The following is a 21,214-nucleotide window of genomic DNA, read 5'->3' on the forward strand; positions in this document are numbered from 1 at the left end:
CAAGCACAAACTGGATTTCATTTTCTCTTTAGCTTCTTAAGATGTAAGCAATGAGACTGTTTTAAAAAACTCCTATGTTTGTTCTTAAGAATACTTTCCTTAGGCAAAATTTAAATTTGTAATGGGATTGTATAACTTAGTGTTTGTAGTTTAGTGAACTCAGATTATTTTCCTCTACTTAACTATTAGCCTAGCCATATGTCTTTGTGTGGACCAATTATATTCCTGTTATTCAGTTAAATTATGATGACTGTTAATGTTTCTTTGGCATTTTAATTACATATATCAATTGTGTTATAGTTAGCTCTAGGCTCATCAAGCAACTGTATTGTCATTTCTGTGTGACTGATTTCACTCATTAAAATGTTTCTTATTCAGAATTTACCAGTGTAAAATGCTTTTGTTTTAGGCATTGCAATTCCATCTCAAGATATTCTCTATACCACTCTGGGAACTCTGATTAAAGAAAGGAAGATTTATCACACTGGAGAAGGATACTTCATAGTTACTCCTCAGACTTACTTCATCACAAATACAAACCCCCAAGAAAATAAGAGAGTCCGATCAGATGAAAGTCACAAGATACCTGCTTGCATCACGTACCTGGTGAGCGTGGAGAGCTGTGCAGAGTTTGCAGAGTTAGCCAAAGAAAACGCTGCCCCTGTTTCCCATTGTCCGTCTTGCCAGTGTTTCCCTGATGTGTGCACTCAGGATCCACAGGAACCACCAGCTGCTGCAGAAGTGACTAGAAAAGGCCAGAAAGGTCTTGGGGAATCCAAATCTTTGGTACAGAATCGAGCAGTTTCAGTGTTTGAAGAGAATCATCTCTCTGAGAGCACCAAGCCTTTACCATGCACAAGAGACAGAGACAAAGGCAAGAAGTTTGGCTTTAGCCTCTTCTGGCGTGGTATGTCCAGAAAGGAGAAGTCCAGAACAGAGCACAGCAGTTTCTCTGCCCAGTTCCCACCAGAAGAATGGCCTGTCCGAGATGAAGATAACTTGGACAATATCCCTCGAGACATTGAACATGAGATCATCAAACGCATTAATCCCGTTCTGACTGTTGACAACTTAATCAAACATACCATCCTAATGCAAAAATACGAAGAACAGAAAAAATATAATAGCCAGGGCACTTCCACTGATATGCTGACAGTTGGGCATAAATACCCTTCAAGAGAGGGAGTTAAGAAAAGGCAGGGCCGGTCTGCAAAGCCTCGAAGGCGGGGCCATTCTCATAGGGATAGACACAAAGCCAGGAGTCGGGGAAGTGAGCCTCAGCCAGGAAGCATTCGACTGGAGAAACACCCCAAGCTCCCTGCCACACAGCCCACCCCCAGAATGAAAAGCCCAAATGAAGCAGTAGTTCAGAACCCACTTGATGAGAACCCATCAGAGCTAGGGTCTCATATGATTTACAAAAAGCGAATCAGTAATCCTTTCCAGGGTTTGTCTCACCGAAGGAGCCCAATAACCAAAGGGCACAACCACCAGAAGACCAATGATTTGAGACCCAGCCAGAGTAGACCAAAGGGCAAGCCTTTCCAAAGGTCAAGGTCTTTAGATTCCTCACGAATCCTTGTCAGGGAGGCCAAACAGCCATGTGCTGAACAATGTAATGATAAACTGAGGGCAGAGTCTATTCATATGAGTAACTCTACTGTCAAGCCTGTCAGTGATGATTTTAGAGATCACCTCTTAAATTACTCCCATTGTAGTGTTTTGCAAAAGGATAGTCAACGCTGTTCCTTTAGGGAAAGCATGTTGACATATGATGTGTATGGTAGAGAAAACAAAGTAATCCCTGAAGACTTGCGGGAACGTTATTCTCACTCTGACATGTTAGGGGAGACAAAAGACACACAGAATGTCCTTCCATCACCGGGTTCCTCCTCTTTAGACCAGGCATCTTCTGCTTGTAGATTAGTTGATAAAACAACACACCAATTCCAAAATCTTGGTCTTTTGGATTATCCACTTGGTGTGGACCATTTGAGTCAACCTGAGCGACAAGACAGAGACTCAGAGGAAACACTAATGAGAAAGGCATTTGTGCAGGAAGCAGAGACGGTGAGTCTAGAAAATGAGGTGCTTTCTGACGATGACCAAGCCTTGTATCAAAATAAAGTAGAAGATGATGACGGTGCCTGCAGTTCATTATATTTAGATGAGGAGGACTTTTCCGAGAATGATGATTTGTGTCAAATGCTGCCTGGCCACATTCAGTATTCCTCTTCTGGGGGAAGCCAATGGAATCATTTAGGAAAACAAAAGGTAACTGAGAGATCTCTGACTGAGTACAACAGCAAAATACAGAGGTTTGAGCCTCCGGTGCTTCAAGGAAATGAATGCTGCAAGCCTGCGTTGCTCACCAACCCAGGTGAAAGCCAAAAACCTAATCTCTCTGCTGAAAGCTGTGGCCTCAATTCAGGGACCCAATCCGGATGTAACCATGAAGAGGATCCCAGTGTTGCTGAATGTGTACAGGCCTCAGCATCTGCTGAGAGAAGTATATTTGATTACTACAGCTCAAGGAAAGCCAGCTCTGAGGCCGAAACCCCACAAGACTGCGTTGGTGACACAGGAAAGAAAGCAGCTTGCTGGTCTCAGAGTGCTCAGAATCAGGAAATGAGAAAACAGCTCACACAAAAGTTAGAACTTTTCAACACTACACATATGCCAGTGATGGCTCAGGATATCCAGCATGAACACAGTCACTTGGAAGGAACGGAAAATCATAGCATGGCAGGAGATAGTGGAATAGATTCTCCACGGTAAGTGCACATAAAAGTGATTAGCAACTATCTCACAGGATTTATTAAAATTAAGGATATATTGAGTTACCTAGTGGGCAACCCGTGAGTAATCTTTTTATAATGATATTCTTCTGCCAGCCTTTATTTTACTGAAAATAATTATATAAAGTTACAATGCAATCTGTTATGTAATAGAATATATTATTTATTTTTTGAAGCCATTAAAAAGTGTTTAATAACAAGTAGGAGATAATTAAATCTGAAGTGTTGATGGACTCTATAAAAGATTTAGAAACAATACACAGACTCAAACATTACAGTAAACATTTTACTTGGAAAGGGTGAAAGCGGAATTTTTTATTTTTATTGATTTCAGAGAGGAAGGGAGAGGGAGAGAGAGACGGAAACATCAGTGACGAGAGAGAATCATCCGCTGGCCACCTCCTGCATGCCTCACACCAGGATCAAGCCCACAACCCAGGCATGTGCCCTGAATGGGAATTGAACCATGACCTCCTGGTTCGTGGGTTGATGCTCAACCACTGAGGATCCCAGTGGCCAAGCAGAAATTTAATTTCGTAAAAATTGCTTATGATTTAAAAAAAACACTTATAATTCTTAAAGACATGAAGAGAAAAAGGGAGGGAAGATAGCATTTGAACATCAACTATGTGCCATAATGTTATAAGGATTGGGGGGACAGAGATCAACAAGATATTGTTGCTACCTATAGGAAGCTTACAATTTAACTTAGTTGAGACTAACAAACAATAAACAGACAGATTGAATTCAAGAACAAAGCATAAACTCTTCATAACTGCCAAAGAGGTATGGAATTAATGTGCTGGCCTGGCAAGTATAGCTCAGTGGTTGAGCATTGACTTATGAACCAGGAGATCACAGTTCGATTCCCGGTCAGGGCATATGCCTAGGTTACAGGCTCCATCCCTGGTGTGGGCCATGCAGGAGGCAGATGATCGATGATTCTCTCTCATTATTGATGTTTCTATCTCTCTCTTTCTCTCCCTTCCTCTCTGAAAGAAATAAAAATATATTTTAAAAAAGTGATATGCTATATGAGAGGCTTATTGGAGGACACATTTTTGAGACATATCTTAATGTAATGGACATGTGATGAAGAGCAGGGGAGGTTGGAAATGGGGACTGTCGGAAGCCAAATGCCTAAACAGTAATGTGGCTGAAGCAAGGCAGATGTGTTAGATAAGAAACTAACATAGCTTACAGCTGCAAGGAAGGGAACGTTGTCAATATGAAAACTATTGTAATTAGCTCTTCCCTTCCCTATGACTTCCAAAAAAATAAATTACACAAGATGATATTGGTTACTTTAGTTGTATAGAATAGTTTTTCAGAAACTTATTTCTGACCAGAATATACTTGATATTGGATTTGAGAACAGATGATATTCAGAAAATATGAACTTCTCGGAAAGCAGCTGTCAAATAATTGAGGTGCTTTTGTGAAGCATTTAAAATGTAAAGAGTACTTTAGATTTTTAAAGGTTAACTTATTTGATAAATGTTACACCGCTACAAAGAAACAAATGACAGTATCATGCTTTGATTCGAAATTCAACCCATTTTGAAGGTAATAATTCTATTTTTAATATTTTTAGGACACAGAGTCTGGCATCTAATAATTCAATCATTCTGGATGGTCTAAAAAGAAGACAGAATTTTCTGCAGAACTTTGAAGGCACAAAAAGCAGTCAAACACTTACATCCAATCCCTTGCTACAACTAACTCCAGTCATCAATGTTTAATTCTTATTTTTCTTTTGAAAACTTTTTGTAAAAATGTACAGCATCATATAGGATGTTTTAATCAACTGAGTATATAAGAATTCTCTAAAACTGAGCGTAAATGTTACTAATCTCATTACATATTTTGTTCTAGTTGCTGGCTTTTTTCCTTTTTAGACATTTTAAAGCTTTTTTAAAGCTTATTTTACTATGAATTTATTTGACATACATAGTTTGTAATAAAAAAATGGACTCCTTTGTCCTCTTCCAAATGTAATTACTTTGAATTTTCATTAGTTTCTCAAATACAGAGAATGCTAACGTACTACCCAGTTTGCATTTCTCTACCCACACCTAATATTAAGTTCTTATGTTAAGTGGATCTCACCTGATTTCATCACAAAAATCCAGAATATAATGTTTCAGTGTTGCAAAAATACCTTGTTTACAACTAAAGTCTTATTGTTATCTGAAAGAATTTACCCAAAGTGCTGGGTACTTTGCAACAAGAATTCCTACTGCCCAGGACCTTCTCTGTGACTAGCTTGAATATGAACAAATAGCTTCACATTGTGACTGACTGGCAATGTCCACAATACCTGTGGCAATAAGCACCTGGTTCTACTCTTTCTCTTGTTTCCTCCCCACATTTGAGGCTCTCTCTATAGCATGGCAGTGAGAAGTCAGGATGTTCTCAGATGGCATGGAGATAGAAGGGAAGCAGAATGGTTACAAATGACTTATGAGTAAAAGGGGAGGTTCTGAATTAGAGATTTAGAGAAGAGAAACCATTTGATCCATTTCCACTCATCGTAAGACCTACATAACTTTGCCAGAATTTTTTCTGGAAGGCCTTTTCAGACCACGCAGTGGAATGGTCAGTTCTCTTGAGTTTGGGGGATGTGGAGCAGTCAAGACAGGTTTTATGTAGATGCTAATGCTGACTTATGGTTGAGGATGTTTCTTTTAAGAGGTTTCTAAAGGTGGTCAAGGCCTTAGATCTCACGGATAACTGAATAATTGGAGAGTGCCTCTTTCCAGCTCTCACTGGCCTGGGAGCAGTGAAGGCCAGATGAAGCTCAGCACTGTGGAGAACTGCCTCTAGGCCCCGTGGAGAGGAGTGGAAATCAGATACGCTACTTTGTTGTACAGTGGGTGGGCCACTCAGTCCTGACTATTGGTTTTCAATAGGCCCTAACCAATCTATCCTGGACAAAGTATCAAGAAGGGTAATCTGGGTAGAAAAACCTTGTGAGGAGGCATTGTTTTAGGGATTCTTATAGCTTGGAATTCGCAACAGTGAATGGAAGTTGGGAGAAAGATTCAGCGCAACATGAAGAACATCTATTAGTCAAGACTATCTGTAGATGAAATAGGCAGCTTTGTAAGTGAATGAATTTCCCATTTTTAGGGCATTCTTATAGAAGCTTGGTGATCCCTTGACTGATAACCTTGCGTAGGTATTTCCAGTACTTAGTTTAACAGGATGGCTGAACTAGACTATTTTGAAGATTCCTTTCAACAATAAGGTTTTGCACTTCAGTGAGGGTTATATGTCAAATATGTCTCAAGTAAATAAAAAGATTCAGTGTGGATCCTGCAAAATACTGAACTTCTAAGATTCCTTTTTAAAAAAAATATTTTTTTGTTTATTTCAGAGAGGAAGGGAGAGAGAGAGTGAGAAACATCAAATGATGAGAGAGAATCATTGATTGGCTGCCTCCTGCATGCCCCCTACTGGGGACTGAGCCCACAACCCAGCATGTGCTCTTGACTGGAACCGAACCTGGGACCCTTCAGTCCACAGGCTGACACACTATCCCCTGAGCCAAACCAGCTAGGGCTCATGTAAGATTCCTGAGTATTGCTTTCAATTCTCCATTTCTGCATCTATCCCTGCCAATCCTTGGAAAAAGGAGCACCAACAACTCTGTTCTTTGGTTTTGGACCTGGACAAGTTTCTGAGAGTGAGGAATCCAGTCTTTTTGTGCTCTAATCACATCTAGGGATCATTGAAAGCCATCTAAATTTGCCACTAGTGTTAGATGCATTATAACATTTGAAATGTATTAAATGGAGCCTATTATGAAACCAATAAACTTCCCTTCTATTAAACACAACATATGAGTACAGATATTAAATATGGGTATATGTGTTATTAAATAGTTCTTTGGGAGATTATTCTCTAGTGACTTGCATTTTCCTCAATATTAATTTTTGTATGTGGAAATTTTAATTCTCAATTTGTCTTGGCCATTGCAGTCTATTCTCTAATGAGAAAACTGGTCTCTTGAGGCAGCATGATGACATGAGCTTAGGAGAAAGACAAGTTTGAATCTCAGTTGGAATTCTTGGTAGTCGTGTGATGGAGAAAGTTACCAAACTTCTCTGATTTAGTTTTCTCATCTGTAAAAGGAAGATAGTAATGATACCTATGCTACAGCTTGTTGTAAGATTTGAAGGTAATCTATGTAAAGTGCCCAAAACAGCAGGCACCTAATGTTGTTATAAATCTACTATTGACCCGGTGCACAAAATTCGTGCACATTAAAAGGGGATTAATTAGAGGAAATAATTTAATATTGCTATTTGCCCTTTCTCTATAATAGAAGTGTCAGAGATGAAAGAAAATTAGTAACATGTATATGAAAACCTTCCTCCTGTCAGAGTCTGGGGATCACCAAGAGACCCAGAGTCAAGTCCCCGCCCACCCACATGCACCTCAAAATTGCGTGAAACCCAGACTTGGCCGGCCACCCTCCCATTGGGATAGATCCAGACCCAGCCAGTCCCACCCTTGTCAAGCCCTGCTGGGCAGGGGTTATAGCCTCAGGTCCCCTGGCCCGGCGCCAGGATGGGGGGCGTGGCCTGAGGTCCCCCAGCCCAGACCCGGGCGGGGAGCATGCCTTGAGGTCCTCTGTCAAGCCCTGCCCAACGATTTAGTACTTGCGGGATCACTGTCCTGTTCAGGTCTTCACTTAAAGCCCACTGAGCCCCTTCCCACCAACGCCAGGTGGGGGACACAGCCTGAGATCCCCTGTCAAGCCCCCTGGGTGGGGGGCATGGCCTGAGGCCCCCTGTCAAGCCCCGCCCTGCAGGGGGCGCAGCCTCAGGTCCCCTGTCAAGCCCTGCTGGGCGGGGGCGCGGTCTGAGTTCCCCCGACCCAGCACTGGGGGTGCACCTAGAGGTCCCCCGTCAAGTCCCGCTGGGTGGGTGGCATGACCTGAGGTCCCCTGTCAAGCCCTGCCGGTTGGGGGGTGCAGCCTGAGGTCCTCCGGCCTGGTGCTGGGGCGGGGGGAGCAGCCTGAGGCCTCCTAGCCCAGCACCAGGATGGGAAGTGCACCTTGAGGTCCCGTCAAGCTCTGCCAGGTGGGGGGCGCAGCCTGAGGTCCCTGTCAAGCCCTGCCGGTTGGGGGTGCGGCCTGAGGTCCCCTGGCCTGGCGCTGGGGCGGGGGGAGCAGCCTGAAGTAGCCTGTCAAGCCCTGCCGGGTGGGGGACTCGGCCTGAGGTCCCCTGTCAAGCCCCATGGGGGTAGGAGAGGGCATAGCCTCAGGTCCCTGCTGATTGCTCGTTAAGGCTCCTTATGGGAACTTGGCCTAAGCTGTGGGTGCAGCCATCTTTGTGATGGAGTGATGGTCAATTAGCATATTCCCTATTTATTAGATAGGATGTGTGTATAATTCTATATACTCACCAAACTTGTCTGATAGGTAAATACATGGCCTACTATACAGGCCCTCTGTTTTTGCCAGGTTGTCTGGAGTTCCTCCAATTAGAGATTCAATTTAGGTAATGATTATAGAAAGTATCGTCAATCAAAATCTAGATATGCCTGGGGAAGGTATTATGCTTTTGACTAAGAAGGTTTTTGTTTGTTTTTAATATGTTTTTATTGATTTTAAGAGAGAGGAGGGGGGAGAGGAAGGGAGAGAGAGAGATGAGAGTGAAACATTGATTGGTTGCCTTCTCTACACACCCTGACTGGGGGGACCCAACCTGCAACCTGGGCGTGTGCCCTGACTGGGAATCAAACTGGTGACCTTTCAGTGCACAGGACAACGTTCCAACTGAGCCACCCAGCAGGGCGCTATTTTCTTTTTTAATTTTTTCAATTACAGTTTACATTCAATATTATTTTGTATTCATTTAAGGTTTACAGCATAGTGGTCAATCATATACTTTACAGAGTGTTCCCCCTGATATTTCCAGTAGCCACCTGGTACCATACCTAGTTATTTGAATATTATTGACTATATTCCCTATGCGGTGCTTTACATCCCCATGACTACGAATCTTCCCATTTGAAACCTTTGAAGGTTCCCTCTTTATCAGAAGCAGCTCCCATTTCTTGGGAATGGTGCCCTCTTCTGGGATAAATGATGTGACTTCTCCCTTCCACTTGATTTAAAATGTGTATATAGTAGGTGACTAAAGAAACAGTGAGACCTCTATCCAAAGGTTAAAGAAATTTAAAAATATTTTCAACTAGTTATAATTAGGAGTTAGATACGTAAGTATACCTGTGCTAAATATGTTCAAAGCTGTCTCCAATGTTGTTTGGTTGGTTGTTTGACTCAGTACAGAGGTTTTCTGATTGTTTTTTACACGTATCATGCCATGAATACATAGGGAATAGATTCCAGCAGCTCAGCTTTTTCCCCATTGGTTCTCACAAAGTGTGCTTCTCTGGGTGGAGCAGACTGAAGCTTTAGTTGAACCCTGGAACCGTTTTCTTTGGCTTCCTTTTTCTAATCATTTTCCTTCACACATTTCAGGAAGCTATCTCGGCTCTTAGAGTGCTTAATAGGCTCAATACGTACATTAATTCTCCTGGCAAGGATCTTGCCCTTACCTTGTTTATTCACAACAATGCCCACTGCATACTGGGTGACATGGTAGACTTCTCCAGCGTTGCCATGGTAACATTTATGGGGCATTCCTTTATGAACTGTGCCCATTCCCTTGATGACTACATCACTTGCCTTGTAGATCCGCATGCATGTGACCAAAGGAACAACTCCATGTTTTCTAAAAGGCCTAGAGAACATATAGTGGGTGCCTCTCCTCTTTCTCTTTGTGTTCGTCATTTTGGCAAATTACTGGAAGATGGTTACAGCCAATGCTTTCAAAACCTGTCAAAACCTCAAGCTAGAGGTATAAATGTAAGCATCATCTATGTAGTACTGTTATATCATCTTACGCTTCTAAATTCCCTGTGCTATCAGTAGGGAAGGCATTTTTGTCTGCACATTGCTAACGAAGAACAGGTGTTAGAGTTGCGTTGGCCAAGGTCATGTGGCTAGCAATGGCAGAAACATCTCTCCTGTTCCCTCTTTCATTTTCTCCTTACTTCTTAGTACTCTCAATACTCTGGCTCCAATGTCTCTTGATCAATTTATAACTGCCCCTTAAACTATTTTCAATGTCATAACATTTAAAAATGATAGCTCAATTTTTCTCGTTACATAAAATTGACATGCAGATGCAAAATGATGGCTCTTTTTACCTCCTATTTTCTAAATATGGAGTAAAAATCTAGCCCTGTAAGTTTTAGAATGACCAGAGGGAGGCAAATTTATAGTCATCTTGTCTATATCTTAAGGTCATAAAGTTTTATGAGCTGAAGCCAAAGGCAAGGGAAATCTTTATAGAACCTTGGAACACAGCAATAGACGAGGCTCCCCAATTCTTAAATTTTAAGAAAGAAATATCAATGACTGGTAAGATATTTGGAAAATAAAGATGTTCTAATAAGATTGTATTTTTAATTACTTGTGCATTTTAATTATGCTATTCCTTCATACTCCTCCCCCCTCCAAATTTCATCAGATATAAATCTCTTGAAATTTATGGAGGGAATATGAAAAAAAATTCTCCATTCCTTCATTCTCAAGTTTCCTAGTTGATACTCATTGAGAACACATATGTAGTAGTATCCCCAAACCCCCCCCCCCATTTTTTTTTTTCCAACTAAGCCACAGCTTGGTTAAGTTACTTATGACTTTGTTTAATTTGCACACATTTGTATTTTCCACCTGACATAAACAGCAGTCAGATATTTGATTCAATGAATTTGGGGCTTGGAAAGGCAAGGTTTGTTTGGGGCTTGGAAAGGCAAGGTTTGTAGAGTATTCTAATCTAAACCACAGAAGGTCGTTCTGAAAAACACGTATCTCTTGCATAGGGATAAGTAGTCCTTTCCTTTTACAGATCTGCTGTGTGAACTTTGGCATAAAAATGAATGCCAAAAATTGTCTTAAGGAGGTTTTAAAAACTTTACTTCATCTGTTTGCTCTTCAACCAGAACATATGTTAATTGGTTCCTTTTACCCCAATTTTATATGTGTGACATTCTTAACCACATCCACTCCATGTCCCTATGCACATTATACCCTGTTGTAGGGCTATGAACTTTACCATGGTAGAATTGGGGGTGGGGGTGAGAGAGTGGGATAAAAGGATTCAGGAAAAAAACACAGATTTAGAGATGCACAGCCATTCTCACAATTTAGGGAGAGATGCGTTTTCCCACAGATTTAACATTTGTGGTTCCAGCTACTCAGGACCAATCCCCAAACTCCATGACGTAGGTAGCAATTTGCTAAAACAGAAGTTTGATGCTCAGGTTACAAGGCTGGTGGGTGCCAAGTGGTTTGTGAAGTGCTCCTGCACCTCCATCTCAATTTGGGTTCTTGTTCTCCATTCAAGAGTAGCTGGAGTGAAGAGATCCTGAAGAGAAAGAAATGGCTCAAGGTATATGCTAAGGAATTAACCCTTTGTATTATCAAAAGGCTTCCAGTTTTGCATAAGGTTGCATATAATTCAGGGCTTTTAATCCCCATCGGTAATATAAAAATCCTTTTATTCACTACAAATACATAATGTGCCAGACATTTAGGCTTGTTTTCTTTCCAAGTTTCTCCAGGATTTTCCTACTTATTACATATTCTGTTTCATGAGAGCAACCTTCCCCAAAACGCTTTGCGAAGAAACTCGAAGCTTTCAGGTCGATGTGGCCGAAAGGCACTGGTCGCGATCGCATTCAGATGAGTTCTCTAGTCGTGACTGCCACCAACTGATTGTGTGACCAGACGGTATATCCCTTTCTAGTTTCCTCTTTCAAATACGGAATATGGGAAGGGCGTAAAATGAGGCAAGGACCAACTTCCTGACAACGATTTAGTACTTGCGGGATCACTGTCCTGTTCAGGTCTTCACTTAAAGCCCACTGAGCCCCTTCCCACCAACGCCGGACCGCAGGCCTCGCGCGAAGCCTTTGGACTTTAACGTTTCACCCCGCAATAGGCGGGGCCGAGGCCGGCAGCTTCCGGGGCGAATGGCGGGCGGCACGTGGCGCTCCGTCAGCCCTGCACCGGGCCGTCCACGCGCCAGCCCGCCGAGCGCGGGGAGCTCTCTGGCCCGGCCGAGGAGCTTCCTAGTCCCCTCACTGCATGCTGGGAAGCCCTGTAGCGTCTCCGGGGTGCCGAGGAGGAATGTTCGGGATGGGGAGGGGTAGAGAGAGGAAATCCCCCACCATTTTTATGTTAATAAGCTCGTGCGTCCTTTATGCAGATTGGCTAGGTTTTACTCTTAGAAGCCAATCATTTTAGAACGAGGGTGGGCCAATCGAGACTTCTCACAGTCATTGGTTGCAGATTGAGACGCATGGGAAGAGTTTAAACCAAGAGTATCCGGTATTACTTAACCTCCACCCCCACCCCCGCTGTGCGGTGCGTGTCCCGGAAGTGACGCATAGCTTTGGTCCGGCGACCGCCCTGCCCCCGCTTCCTTTCACTCTGTCGCTAGCGGTAGGTGGTTGTGGCCACCGTGCCCAGAGGGAGGCGGCGGCGACCAATGATGCCTGGGAAACTACTCTGGGGAGACATTATGGAGCTGGAGGCACCCTTGGAGGACACCGAGAGCCAGGAGAGGCAAAAGGTGCGCTGAAGATGGGCCGCGCCTCCTTTTGGGCTGCGCCGGCTTGGGCGGGGAGGGGAGCTGTCCCTGATAGCCTGTCACAACCGGGTCATAGCATCCCAGGGCCTCTCCTCGCGCAGCCCTCGCTCCCCTGAGGTCGCTCCAGGACCATTCGCACCTCCACACCCCCAACCGGGAGAAGGGCGGTACTGGGCTTTGGCCGGGCACTCGGCTTTGGTTCTTGAGTCCTTCCCATCGGCGCCTACGAGATGGGCAGATTTAAGCTCCCATCGACGCGGAATCTGCCCTTTCCTCTTCTTCCTTAAGCAGCCAGGCCTGTCATTTGGTTCTTGTTGGCCGTCTTAGAAAATGATTAAGAAAACCGATTGCCTTGAATGTGTGTTGCTTCTCCGTCACCCTGAACTGTGTACGGGAATCTTGGGGAGAGCGGCCTTAGGTTTACAAACCTCCATAACTAATCTTGAGAGGCTTAGGGAAAAGTATCACCGCCAACGTCGCCAGGATTTGGCTGTGATGGAGATCCTGTGGGTGATATTATTAATAGCCTTTACTGTTAGTATTTTCATTTATTTCACAAGTACTTATTGAGCCTAATTTGTGCCAGACTCTTCTGGGCATCAAGGAGTTTAAATAAGCTCCTCCTTTCAAGGAACCTGCAGAATTGTAGAGACTACCCTTCTGCCCAGCTCCTCCGAAGAATGAGAGTTGGAGAAAACAGCTGAGAAAAAGGCTGACATTTGACAAAAGAATGACTGTGTTCTGTATGGCCCCAGAGAGCAGAACCTTATCATCTTCCGACCTTATTATTACCAAGGTAAACTTGCCATTCTAGCCAAGCAGTCTTTTTTTAATTGTACTAAAATATACACATAAAGTTTACCATTTTAACTATTTTAAACCACAGTTTTGCAGTATTAAGCACATTCATATTGTTCCTCAGCCATCACCACCCTTCATCTCCAGGACTTTTTCATCCTTCTAAACCGAAACTCTGTGCCCATTAGACACCAACTCCCCTTTGCCTCCTCTCTTCAGCCCCTGATACCTCATGTAAGTGGAATCATCTAGCAGTGATTTTAATTTTGGCTCCTCCTGAAATACTTGTTTCTCTTTTTACCATCAAATCCTACCCATCTGTTAAGGTTTAGTTATGTTCTAACCACTCCAGTGTGTACAGATAATGTTACCCTCCTTTTAAGTCTTGTTCCAGTGCTACCTTTATCATTCGATTGTCATTTATTATTGCACTTCCTTGTAAAGTTAGCTCATTTTTCCTGTGTATATCTTTCCCAAATACTTCCCAAAGATTCTGGAGGGAAATGACTATGTATTTGTCCATTACATTTCACTATATTCTTGTAAATTGATGGCTTTCACATTGTAGATTCTCCAGAAGCACTTGCTGCCAAACTGTAGGTTAAAATGGTAAATTTTACGTTATGTATATTTTAGTACAATTTAAAAAAATGCTTACTTGGAATGGCAAGTTTACTTTGGTGTTAAGGTCGGAAGGTGATAAGGTTTTGCTGTCTGGGGCTATATGATTTGGAAACAGATTGGAGTACAAACTAATAGAAAATAGTCGAAGATAACTTTGGTTTGGGGTTTGTTGAGCTATGGAATTGGGCCTTAGGTTCTCAGAATTGTAGTGCAGGTGAGGAAGGAAGCCTGGCAGTGTATGTTGAAGCCATGAAAATGGTATGAAAGTGTACATAGATAACAGACTTAAGGAGCATCCACAGAAAGAGGAGGAAGAGGAACCACCAAAGGTAGAGGTAAGAGAATAAGGAGGGAATATACAGTGTATGGAAGCCAAGGAAGAGGAGAGTGTCAGGCACTGTGGATCAGATGTGGAACAATATATTCATCACCTTGTGATATTGCTGAGCTTGGACCTAGAGGTCTCCCTTTACCTTGCTTCATTTACCTGAAGTGCAGGGCCGAGGAACAATTCAAACTCCAAGGCTGACTCTATAAATAACCTTGTATTTCTATAGAACCTATTGACTTGGGGAGATGTGGGCTAGTTTAGTTAACTAAAGACCAAATGATGTAACATTTAACTGTATATGATTTACGTTAATTTAAAGGTCTATTGTTTACGAAGCATTTTCACATACATTATTAAATTTTCACTGCAATTCCTATTTTATGGATGAGAAAATTGTATGTGAAAATACTCTGTAAAAATTGTGTAAATCATGGTGAAAATTTTGGTGGTAGTAGCTTTTACTATCACTAATCACTACTATCTAATTTATTTTGAATATTTGACCAAGTAATTCTGAAGTGCTAAATTTTCAAATAATTGTTTACTGGCTGCAGATATTAAAACACTGGCCACTAGTCTGGTGTTTTAAAACTAAAGTTGCAGCCCTAGCTGGTTTGTCTCAGTGGATAGAGCATCAGCCTGTGGACTGAAGGGTCCCAGGTTCGATTCTGGTCAAGGGCACATACCCTGGTGGCAGGCTTGATCCCTAGTAGGGGGCTTGCAGGAGGCAGTTGATCAGTGATTCGCTCTCATCATTGATGTTTCTATCTCTCTCTTCCTCTGTGAAATCAATAAAAATATATTTTAAAAAAACAACAAACTAAAGTTGTAGCATAGTCCTTTATAAATGGTTCTAGTAACTAAATTTTTAAAACTTTTATAAACTTTTTACTTTCTAGGCTTATTAATATACTTGTTCTTCCACGGAGTATAACAATTGGAGTTTTACATGAATTATATAATTTTATTTTTTTTCTTCTTTTATTTTTTGTTAATCCTCACCCGAGGATATTTTTCCATTGATTTTTAGGGAGAGTGGAAGAGAGAGGGAAAGACAGAGAGAAACACTGATGTGAGAGAAACATAGATTGATTGCCTCCTGCAGGAGCCCTGACCAGGGCTGGGGGGCGGGGGGAGGAGCCTGCAACTAAGGTACATGCCCTTGACTGGAATCGAACCCGGGGCCCTTTGGTCTGCAGGCCGAGGCTGATTTGCTTTTTTCTTTAACCTGTTATTTATCAAAGTTCAGGAGGAAGCATGATATAAAAAAAAAAAATCATGGGCTTTCAAGTCAGATGGGTCTTGATTTCTAGCACTTACACTTGCAGGAAATTCTATATGTGAGTCTTTGGCAAGTTACTGACCTCTAAGAACTTCTGTTTCCTCATCTGTAAAACAGTAAAAATAATACAGGTTCGTTATCCCTTATCCAAAATCCCTGGGCTAGATGTGTTTGGAATTCAGAATTCTGGGGATTTTTAGAAGGGCAACACCCTAGTAGGGTTTTGGGCTTCTAATCTATAATCAAACACCTTAATATTAAATATGAATATTCATTTTAATATAATAAATAAGGATTACAAATAGCCTCACATTAGTTCAAGTCCAATTTTGCCACCAAATGAGTTCAGGTCAGGTAAGGTTTTGTCTCCAAATAAGTTACAAAAAAACTTTCGGTTTTCAGAGCTTTATGGATATCGGAATTTCGGATAAGGGATTATGGACCTGTACTTCCCTTATAGGGTTGTTAATGAAGATTTAAACAAGATAAGCCGAAAACACATTACACAATGCTGGGTAGGTACTCAATAAGTATTAATATTTTTTTCTCTTGGAGATATTAGAAGCTTTTGTGTGTCTTTTAATTTGTAAGTCTTGGGTTTTCATTCTTTTTTCTGCAAAAGAGTTATTTTAATTTCCTTTAAATCTAATGATGGGATTAGAGCTCTGGCCGGTTTTGCTCAGTGGATAGAGCATCGGCCTGTGTACTGAAAGGTCATGGGTTCCATTCAGGTCAAGGGCACATGCCCGGGTTGGGGGCTCGATCCTCAGTGTAGGGCATGCAGGAGATAGCCAATCGATAATTCTCTCTCATCATTGATGTTTCTATCTCTCTCTACCCCTCCCTTCCTCTCTGAAATCAATAAAAACATGTTTTAAAAAAGCATTGATAGAACACATTAATCTTTAAAAAAAATGATGAGATTAGAGAGGGGCTAGAGGCCAAGTCTTAAAAATGTAAAAGAAGAGAAAAAGCAATAGATGAGGCTAAGGCTTGGCATTAGAAACCAGCCTGGATGTCTGCCAGGTTACTTTTCAAGATAAAGGTATGTTGAGCTTTGCTGGTTGAGGAGTCATGCTCTAACTTCTTAGAGAAGAGCTTTTGGCTCTCTTGTCACTGCTTCTTTGTTTTTTTCACAGAGTGATAGAAGGAAGTCAAGGCACCATTATGACTCGGATGAGAGATCAGAAACAAGAGAAAATGGTGTTGCAGATGACCTGGATGCTCCCAAGTCCAAAAAAGCTAAAATGAAAGAGAAGTTAAATGGAGACACTGAAGAAGGATATAATACACTTTCAAATGAATTTTCTAAGTCTCATAAGTCAAGAAGAAAAGATCTGTCAAATGGAGATATTGATGCATGTGAAAAAAAATCAAAGCGAGTATCATCCTTAGATAGTTCTACTCATAAGTCAAGTGATAATAAACTAGAGGAGGTATGGATACTTTTTGTCTTGCATTTGACATTAACCTTCAAATACAGGCTAATTGGATGGATTAGACTAATTAGAATTGATTTTATAATATTTTCTGCTTAGTATTCAGTACTCTGTTGGACCTGGGAATCTCTACCGCCGAAACCTGAGCCTTTTTCCTTTGTCCCCTGTTTCTTTTAAGGTATTGCCTCTTTGGGGTGGAGGTCAGGGATGGTCAGATTTGAACCTTTCCTGTACATTTGGGTTTGTAAACAGTTTTTCCAAATTGCTTATGATGGTCACATACTTGCATTTCTTATGGTTATTTTGGACCCTACTAGTACTCATGAATTGACTTCTGACTTCCTGAAATAAGGTACATGAGCCCTCTTGACTGTGTATTTTGCCTTCTGCTTTTTCTGCTTCTATAACAATAGCAACTTTAAATGATCTTTAAGTCTTTGAAATTCAGTCTTAAAGCTGCATTTTTAAAAAGGAAATGAAACATATAAAAATGATTTGAAGAAATCTGTTCTCTTGAATATTTGGGGGGGAAGTGTAGAAAACATGTTTCGTATAGAATCTTCATTGCTTTCGCCCAGTACTTGTTACAGTAGATATTTTCTTGCTTAGAATTTGTTCAGTTTGTTTTTGCAGTTTTTCTCTACCAGAGTTCATAGATTTTTCTAGGAATCACAAATTGTCAGTGCTGCTTAGAAAGATGTTGAGAAAGAAACAACTTTGATATTCTTAATAATTCTTGGTAATTAATAATTCTTTAAAAATTTTTAATCTGATAGTTGCTAATAATATAAATACATTCGAGCTTAATTTAATATGCAATCTTTGGGGAGTTTTGGGAATAGATGTTGAATCCTTGTCTTACAATATGGTTTTTTTTATTTGTGAATTTGCTATTGGTCAGGAAGCACATATATTAGAGATTGATCTAAATAAGGCCCCACAAATCAGTATTACTAGCAATGGATTGTACAAGTTGCTCACTCTATTGGGATTTTGCCTGGTACAATGATGCTCTGTATTATAATAGACTTAACTGTTTATAATTTTATTTAAATCATGTTAGAGTTCAGTAATTCTATTACTAGGAATTTATCTTTCTAAGGAGATAATTATGAGGTGTGCAGAAATGTATGAATAAGTACTCTTAACACAGTGACATTGTTGATAATAGCCAAAATTTAAACATCCTAAGTGTCTGGTAGTGGGCAGTCGGCTTAATAAAATATGCTGTATCCACGCAATAGCATACGTCTATCATAAAGGTCATAGAAGAATGTTAAAAAGGCATTTAGTGTATCATAGTAAATGGAAAAAAAAAAAAGCAGATAACATAATAGTGTATACAGTATTATTTTTACTTTAAAAATTTGTATGTGTATAGAGTGAGGATTGGGAGAATGTTTCAAATGTGGCTTTAGCTGACTGGATTATAGATAATTTTAAAATTTCTTTCTGTTTATGTATGGTTTCTAATATTTCTACAATGAAAATGTATTACTTTTGTAATATATTTTTTCTTTTAATCTTAAAAAAATGACAGCGTTGAGATTTGCTTAATGACTTACAATTTGAATTTGATATGTCTTTTATCTGATTCCCTACTTAAAAATTGCTATTGTGTGTGGTTCTGGAACTACTTCCTTTAAACACGCCAATAATAAAGTTTATGGGTAGATATATTGTCTTTGTTCCATATATACACTGACTAATACAGAGTTTCTAATCTTAAATGATAATGTTATGCTAACCTGTATATATGTTAAAGAAATTTTCAAGCTTACAGGAACTTTTATTTGTATCAGTGACCTAAAAAAATGCTATTTAGAGCTATAGAACAACTTTTTAACTTTTATTTTTGGAAGCAATTTACTTTCCTCATGTGTAATTTCTTTTAGGGCTGTTTTATTGGCTGGTATTAATTTTCATAATAATTAACATGGTTTGTATCTGTGAATATGATTTAGATTATTAAGTAGCTTTTTTGTAATATCTTAGTTAAATGGAAATATATTTTTTATTTATGTGATAGATTATTACTAAAGGGAGTCTTATGTGTGAATTATTTTTAAGTGTACTATGGGAGATGTATTGAGTAAGCTTGCTATTTAAAGGGACTTTTGAAATTAAAACTATTTCCCACTAATTTATCTTGTAAGTTAATCTATAAAGTTTTTGCAAGTATTAACTAAAGTTGTTTTGTTAACTTATGTAGTAAAATAAAAACAGTAAATGAGTAAAAGATTCTAAGTACCTAGTCAAATATGAACTCTATTAGTTAGAACTTTGATTTCATTTTGACAGACCCTAACACGTGAACAGAAAGAAGGATCCTTCTCCAATTTCCCTATTTCTGAAGAGACTATAAAGCTTCTCAAAGGTACTATGAATTTAATGGATATGGAATTGAAAATGTAAATTTAAAAACCAAATTTTCTGTCCAAAAGGAGAATATAGAAAGCATAAATAGTTCTTCTTTAATTGCGGTTATTTCTACATCATCCTTTTGGTATTCCAATCTGTTTTTGACTCTAAAGAATTATATGCAATTGTCAAAATTTAGACCATTAAAAATAAGAATTCTTCTTTGGGGTAGGGATAACTGTAAATGTCACTAGGTTGTATCTTTAGGCAGATGTTGTGGAATCAGGATTATAATTTTCAGAGAAATATATTTTTTCCTAATGCTAGTCTTATATAAATATTTCATTGAAATCTCATTTTTCAGGTCGAGGGGTAACATATCTGTTTCCTATTCAAGTTAAGACCTTTGGTCCTGTATATGAAGGAAAAGATTTAATTGCTCAAGCACGAACAGGCACAGGAAAGACATTTTCTTTTGCCATTCCCTTGATTGAAAGACTCCAAAGAAATCAAGAGACAATTAAAAAAAGCCGCTCACCAAAGGTAACCATTATAGGAGTAAAAGATTTAAACATTAGTCTAATGAAAAGGGAAAGAAAGAGTGTACTGGTTTTAAGTTCAAGTATCCCCCATGATAGAAAAATTAACTCTGTGGCATAAAGTAAAAATTTGGGTCCTAAAGCAAAAATTTGTTGATTTTTTTTCTTTAAGGTAAAAAAATATCTCAAGGCTAAAGTGAAGTAGTTATTGCATATGAATGTAATGTGTATGGATTCATAGACATCTTTGATAACTGTATAATTATTTTGAAGCCAGCATATCTAATGTTAGAATTATTTACAGTTAGTATATTTAGTGAACAACTTCTCTTCTTTTAGTCATGACCTTTGCTTTTAAAGAATGAATTTGCTAAAGAGGTACTCATTTATTTGATCATTCAGCAAATTATCAATTTTTATTTCATTGGTTAACTTTAAGAAGAGACTATAATGATATTGCTGGTCCCTATGTTATTGGGATACTGGAGATCTGTTTTTTAAACATGTATTTATATTGAGAGGAAGGAGGAGGGAGAGAAAGATAGAAACATCAATGATGACAGAGAATCATCAATTGGCTGCCTCCTGCACGCCCCCACTGGGGTTTGAACCCACAACCCGGGCGTGTGCCCTTGACCGGAATCGAACCCAGGACCCTTCAGTCTGCAGCCCAGTGCTCTAAACGGCTAGATCTAGAGATTTGTTTTTACAAGTAGTAAAGAACAGAGAGGACCTAGTTTAAGTTTCTTAAAAGTGAAGAAGAAAAAAATCAACATCATAATTAGAAAAGATACGTGACTAAAAGTAATTTGTTTTTTTGAGACTATGAAATGATGTTGCAGTATGAAACTATCACATACATGAATATAATTAAGTCATAATGGTCTTGGATCAGGTTGGCCAACAGGACAAATCTTTTTCAGAGTGTTTTGCTCCTTAGGTGAAATTAGGAAAGAATGCAAGTAATAGAAATAGGACACAGTCCCAGCACTGCCTTAAGAAGCTTTTATGCTAGAAGCACACTACTGGAAATTCTAGGTCTGCCACTTCTAGCTATTTGATCTTGGGCAAGATTCTTAACTTCTCTAAGACTCAGATTCCTCATTTGTAAAATTGGGATAATCCACCTCACAGAGTTTTTGTGAGGATCAAATTAGATAATTTATGAAAATCACTACTGAGCATTTATTCCACAAATATTTTTTTGAGTATCTATTCTGTGCCAGGTACTGTTTGAAGTACAAGGAATACAGTAATTCAAACGCATATAAATTCTTGCCTTCTTGGAGTTTATATTTTAGTGGTTGGAACAGACAATAAATAAGTAAAATATGAATATCTTATATGGTATAAATGATAGGACAA

The 21,214-nt window shown here is 39.8% G+C and overlaps 2 protein-coding genes and 1 pseudogene across 6 annotated transcripts in view; 2 read left to right on the top strand and 1 right to left on the bottom strand.

Annotated features, from left to right (window-relative positions):
* The window catches only part of STOX1 (storkhead box 1), a gene marked incomplete at both ends in the record, with an annotated part of 45,568 nt that extends 40,791 nt beyond the window's left edge, over positions 1–4,777 (top strand). Inside the window, 2 exons of one of the 2 annotated variants that reach the window (XM_080687998.1) lie at positions 410–2,774; positions 4,393–4,777. In XM_080687998.1, coding sequence (XP_080544124.1) covers positions 410–2,774; positions 4,393–4,540 — 2,513 coding nt within the window. The remainder of the gene's footprint in view (positions 1–409; positions 2,775–4,392) is intronic. The other variant, XM_080687999.1, reaches the window with a different exon arrangement.
* Positions 4,778–9,129: 4,352 nt separating this feature from the next.
* LOC308257877 (large ribosomal subunit protein eL21-like) lies at positions 9,130–9,606 on the bottom strand (annotated as a pseudogene). The gene has a single exon. The product of its transcript is annotated as a large ribosomal subunit protein eL21-like (transcript).
* A 2,642-nt stretch (positions 9,607–12,248) lies between these two features.
* DDX50 (DExD-box helicase 50) overlaps positions 12,249–21,214 on the top strand; it is a 28,041-nt gene continuing 19,075 nt past the window's right edge. For 2 of the 3 annotated variants that reach the window (XR_013961647.1, XM_080688000.1), the window contains exons 1-4: positions 12,249–12,457; positions 16,650–16,946; positions 19,251–19,326; positions 19,675–19,853. Coding sequence is in view for 2 of the 3 variants with exons in the window: in XM_080688000.1 (XP_080544126.1) it covers positions 12,374–12,457; positions 16,650–16,946; positions 19,251–19,326; positions 19,675–19,853 (636 nt within the window). In the remaining variant the exon portion in view is untranslated. Of the gene's footprint in view, positions 12,458–15,912; positions 16,026–16,649; positions 16,947–19,250; positions 19,327–19,674; positions 19,854–21,214 lie in introns of all 3 variants that reach the window. The other variant, XM_080688001.1, reaches the window with a different exon arrangement.

The sequence above is a fragment of the Plecotus auritus genome, assembly GCF_963455305.1.
Source record: "Plecotus auritus genome assembly, chromosome: 9".
Lineage (NCBI taxonomy): Eukaryota > Metazoa > Chordata > Mammalia > Chiroptera > Vespertilionidae > Plecotus > Plecotus auritus.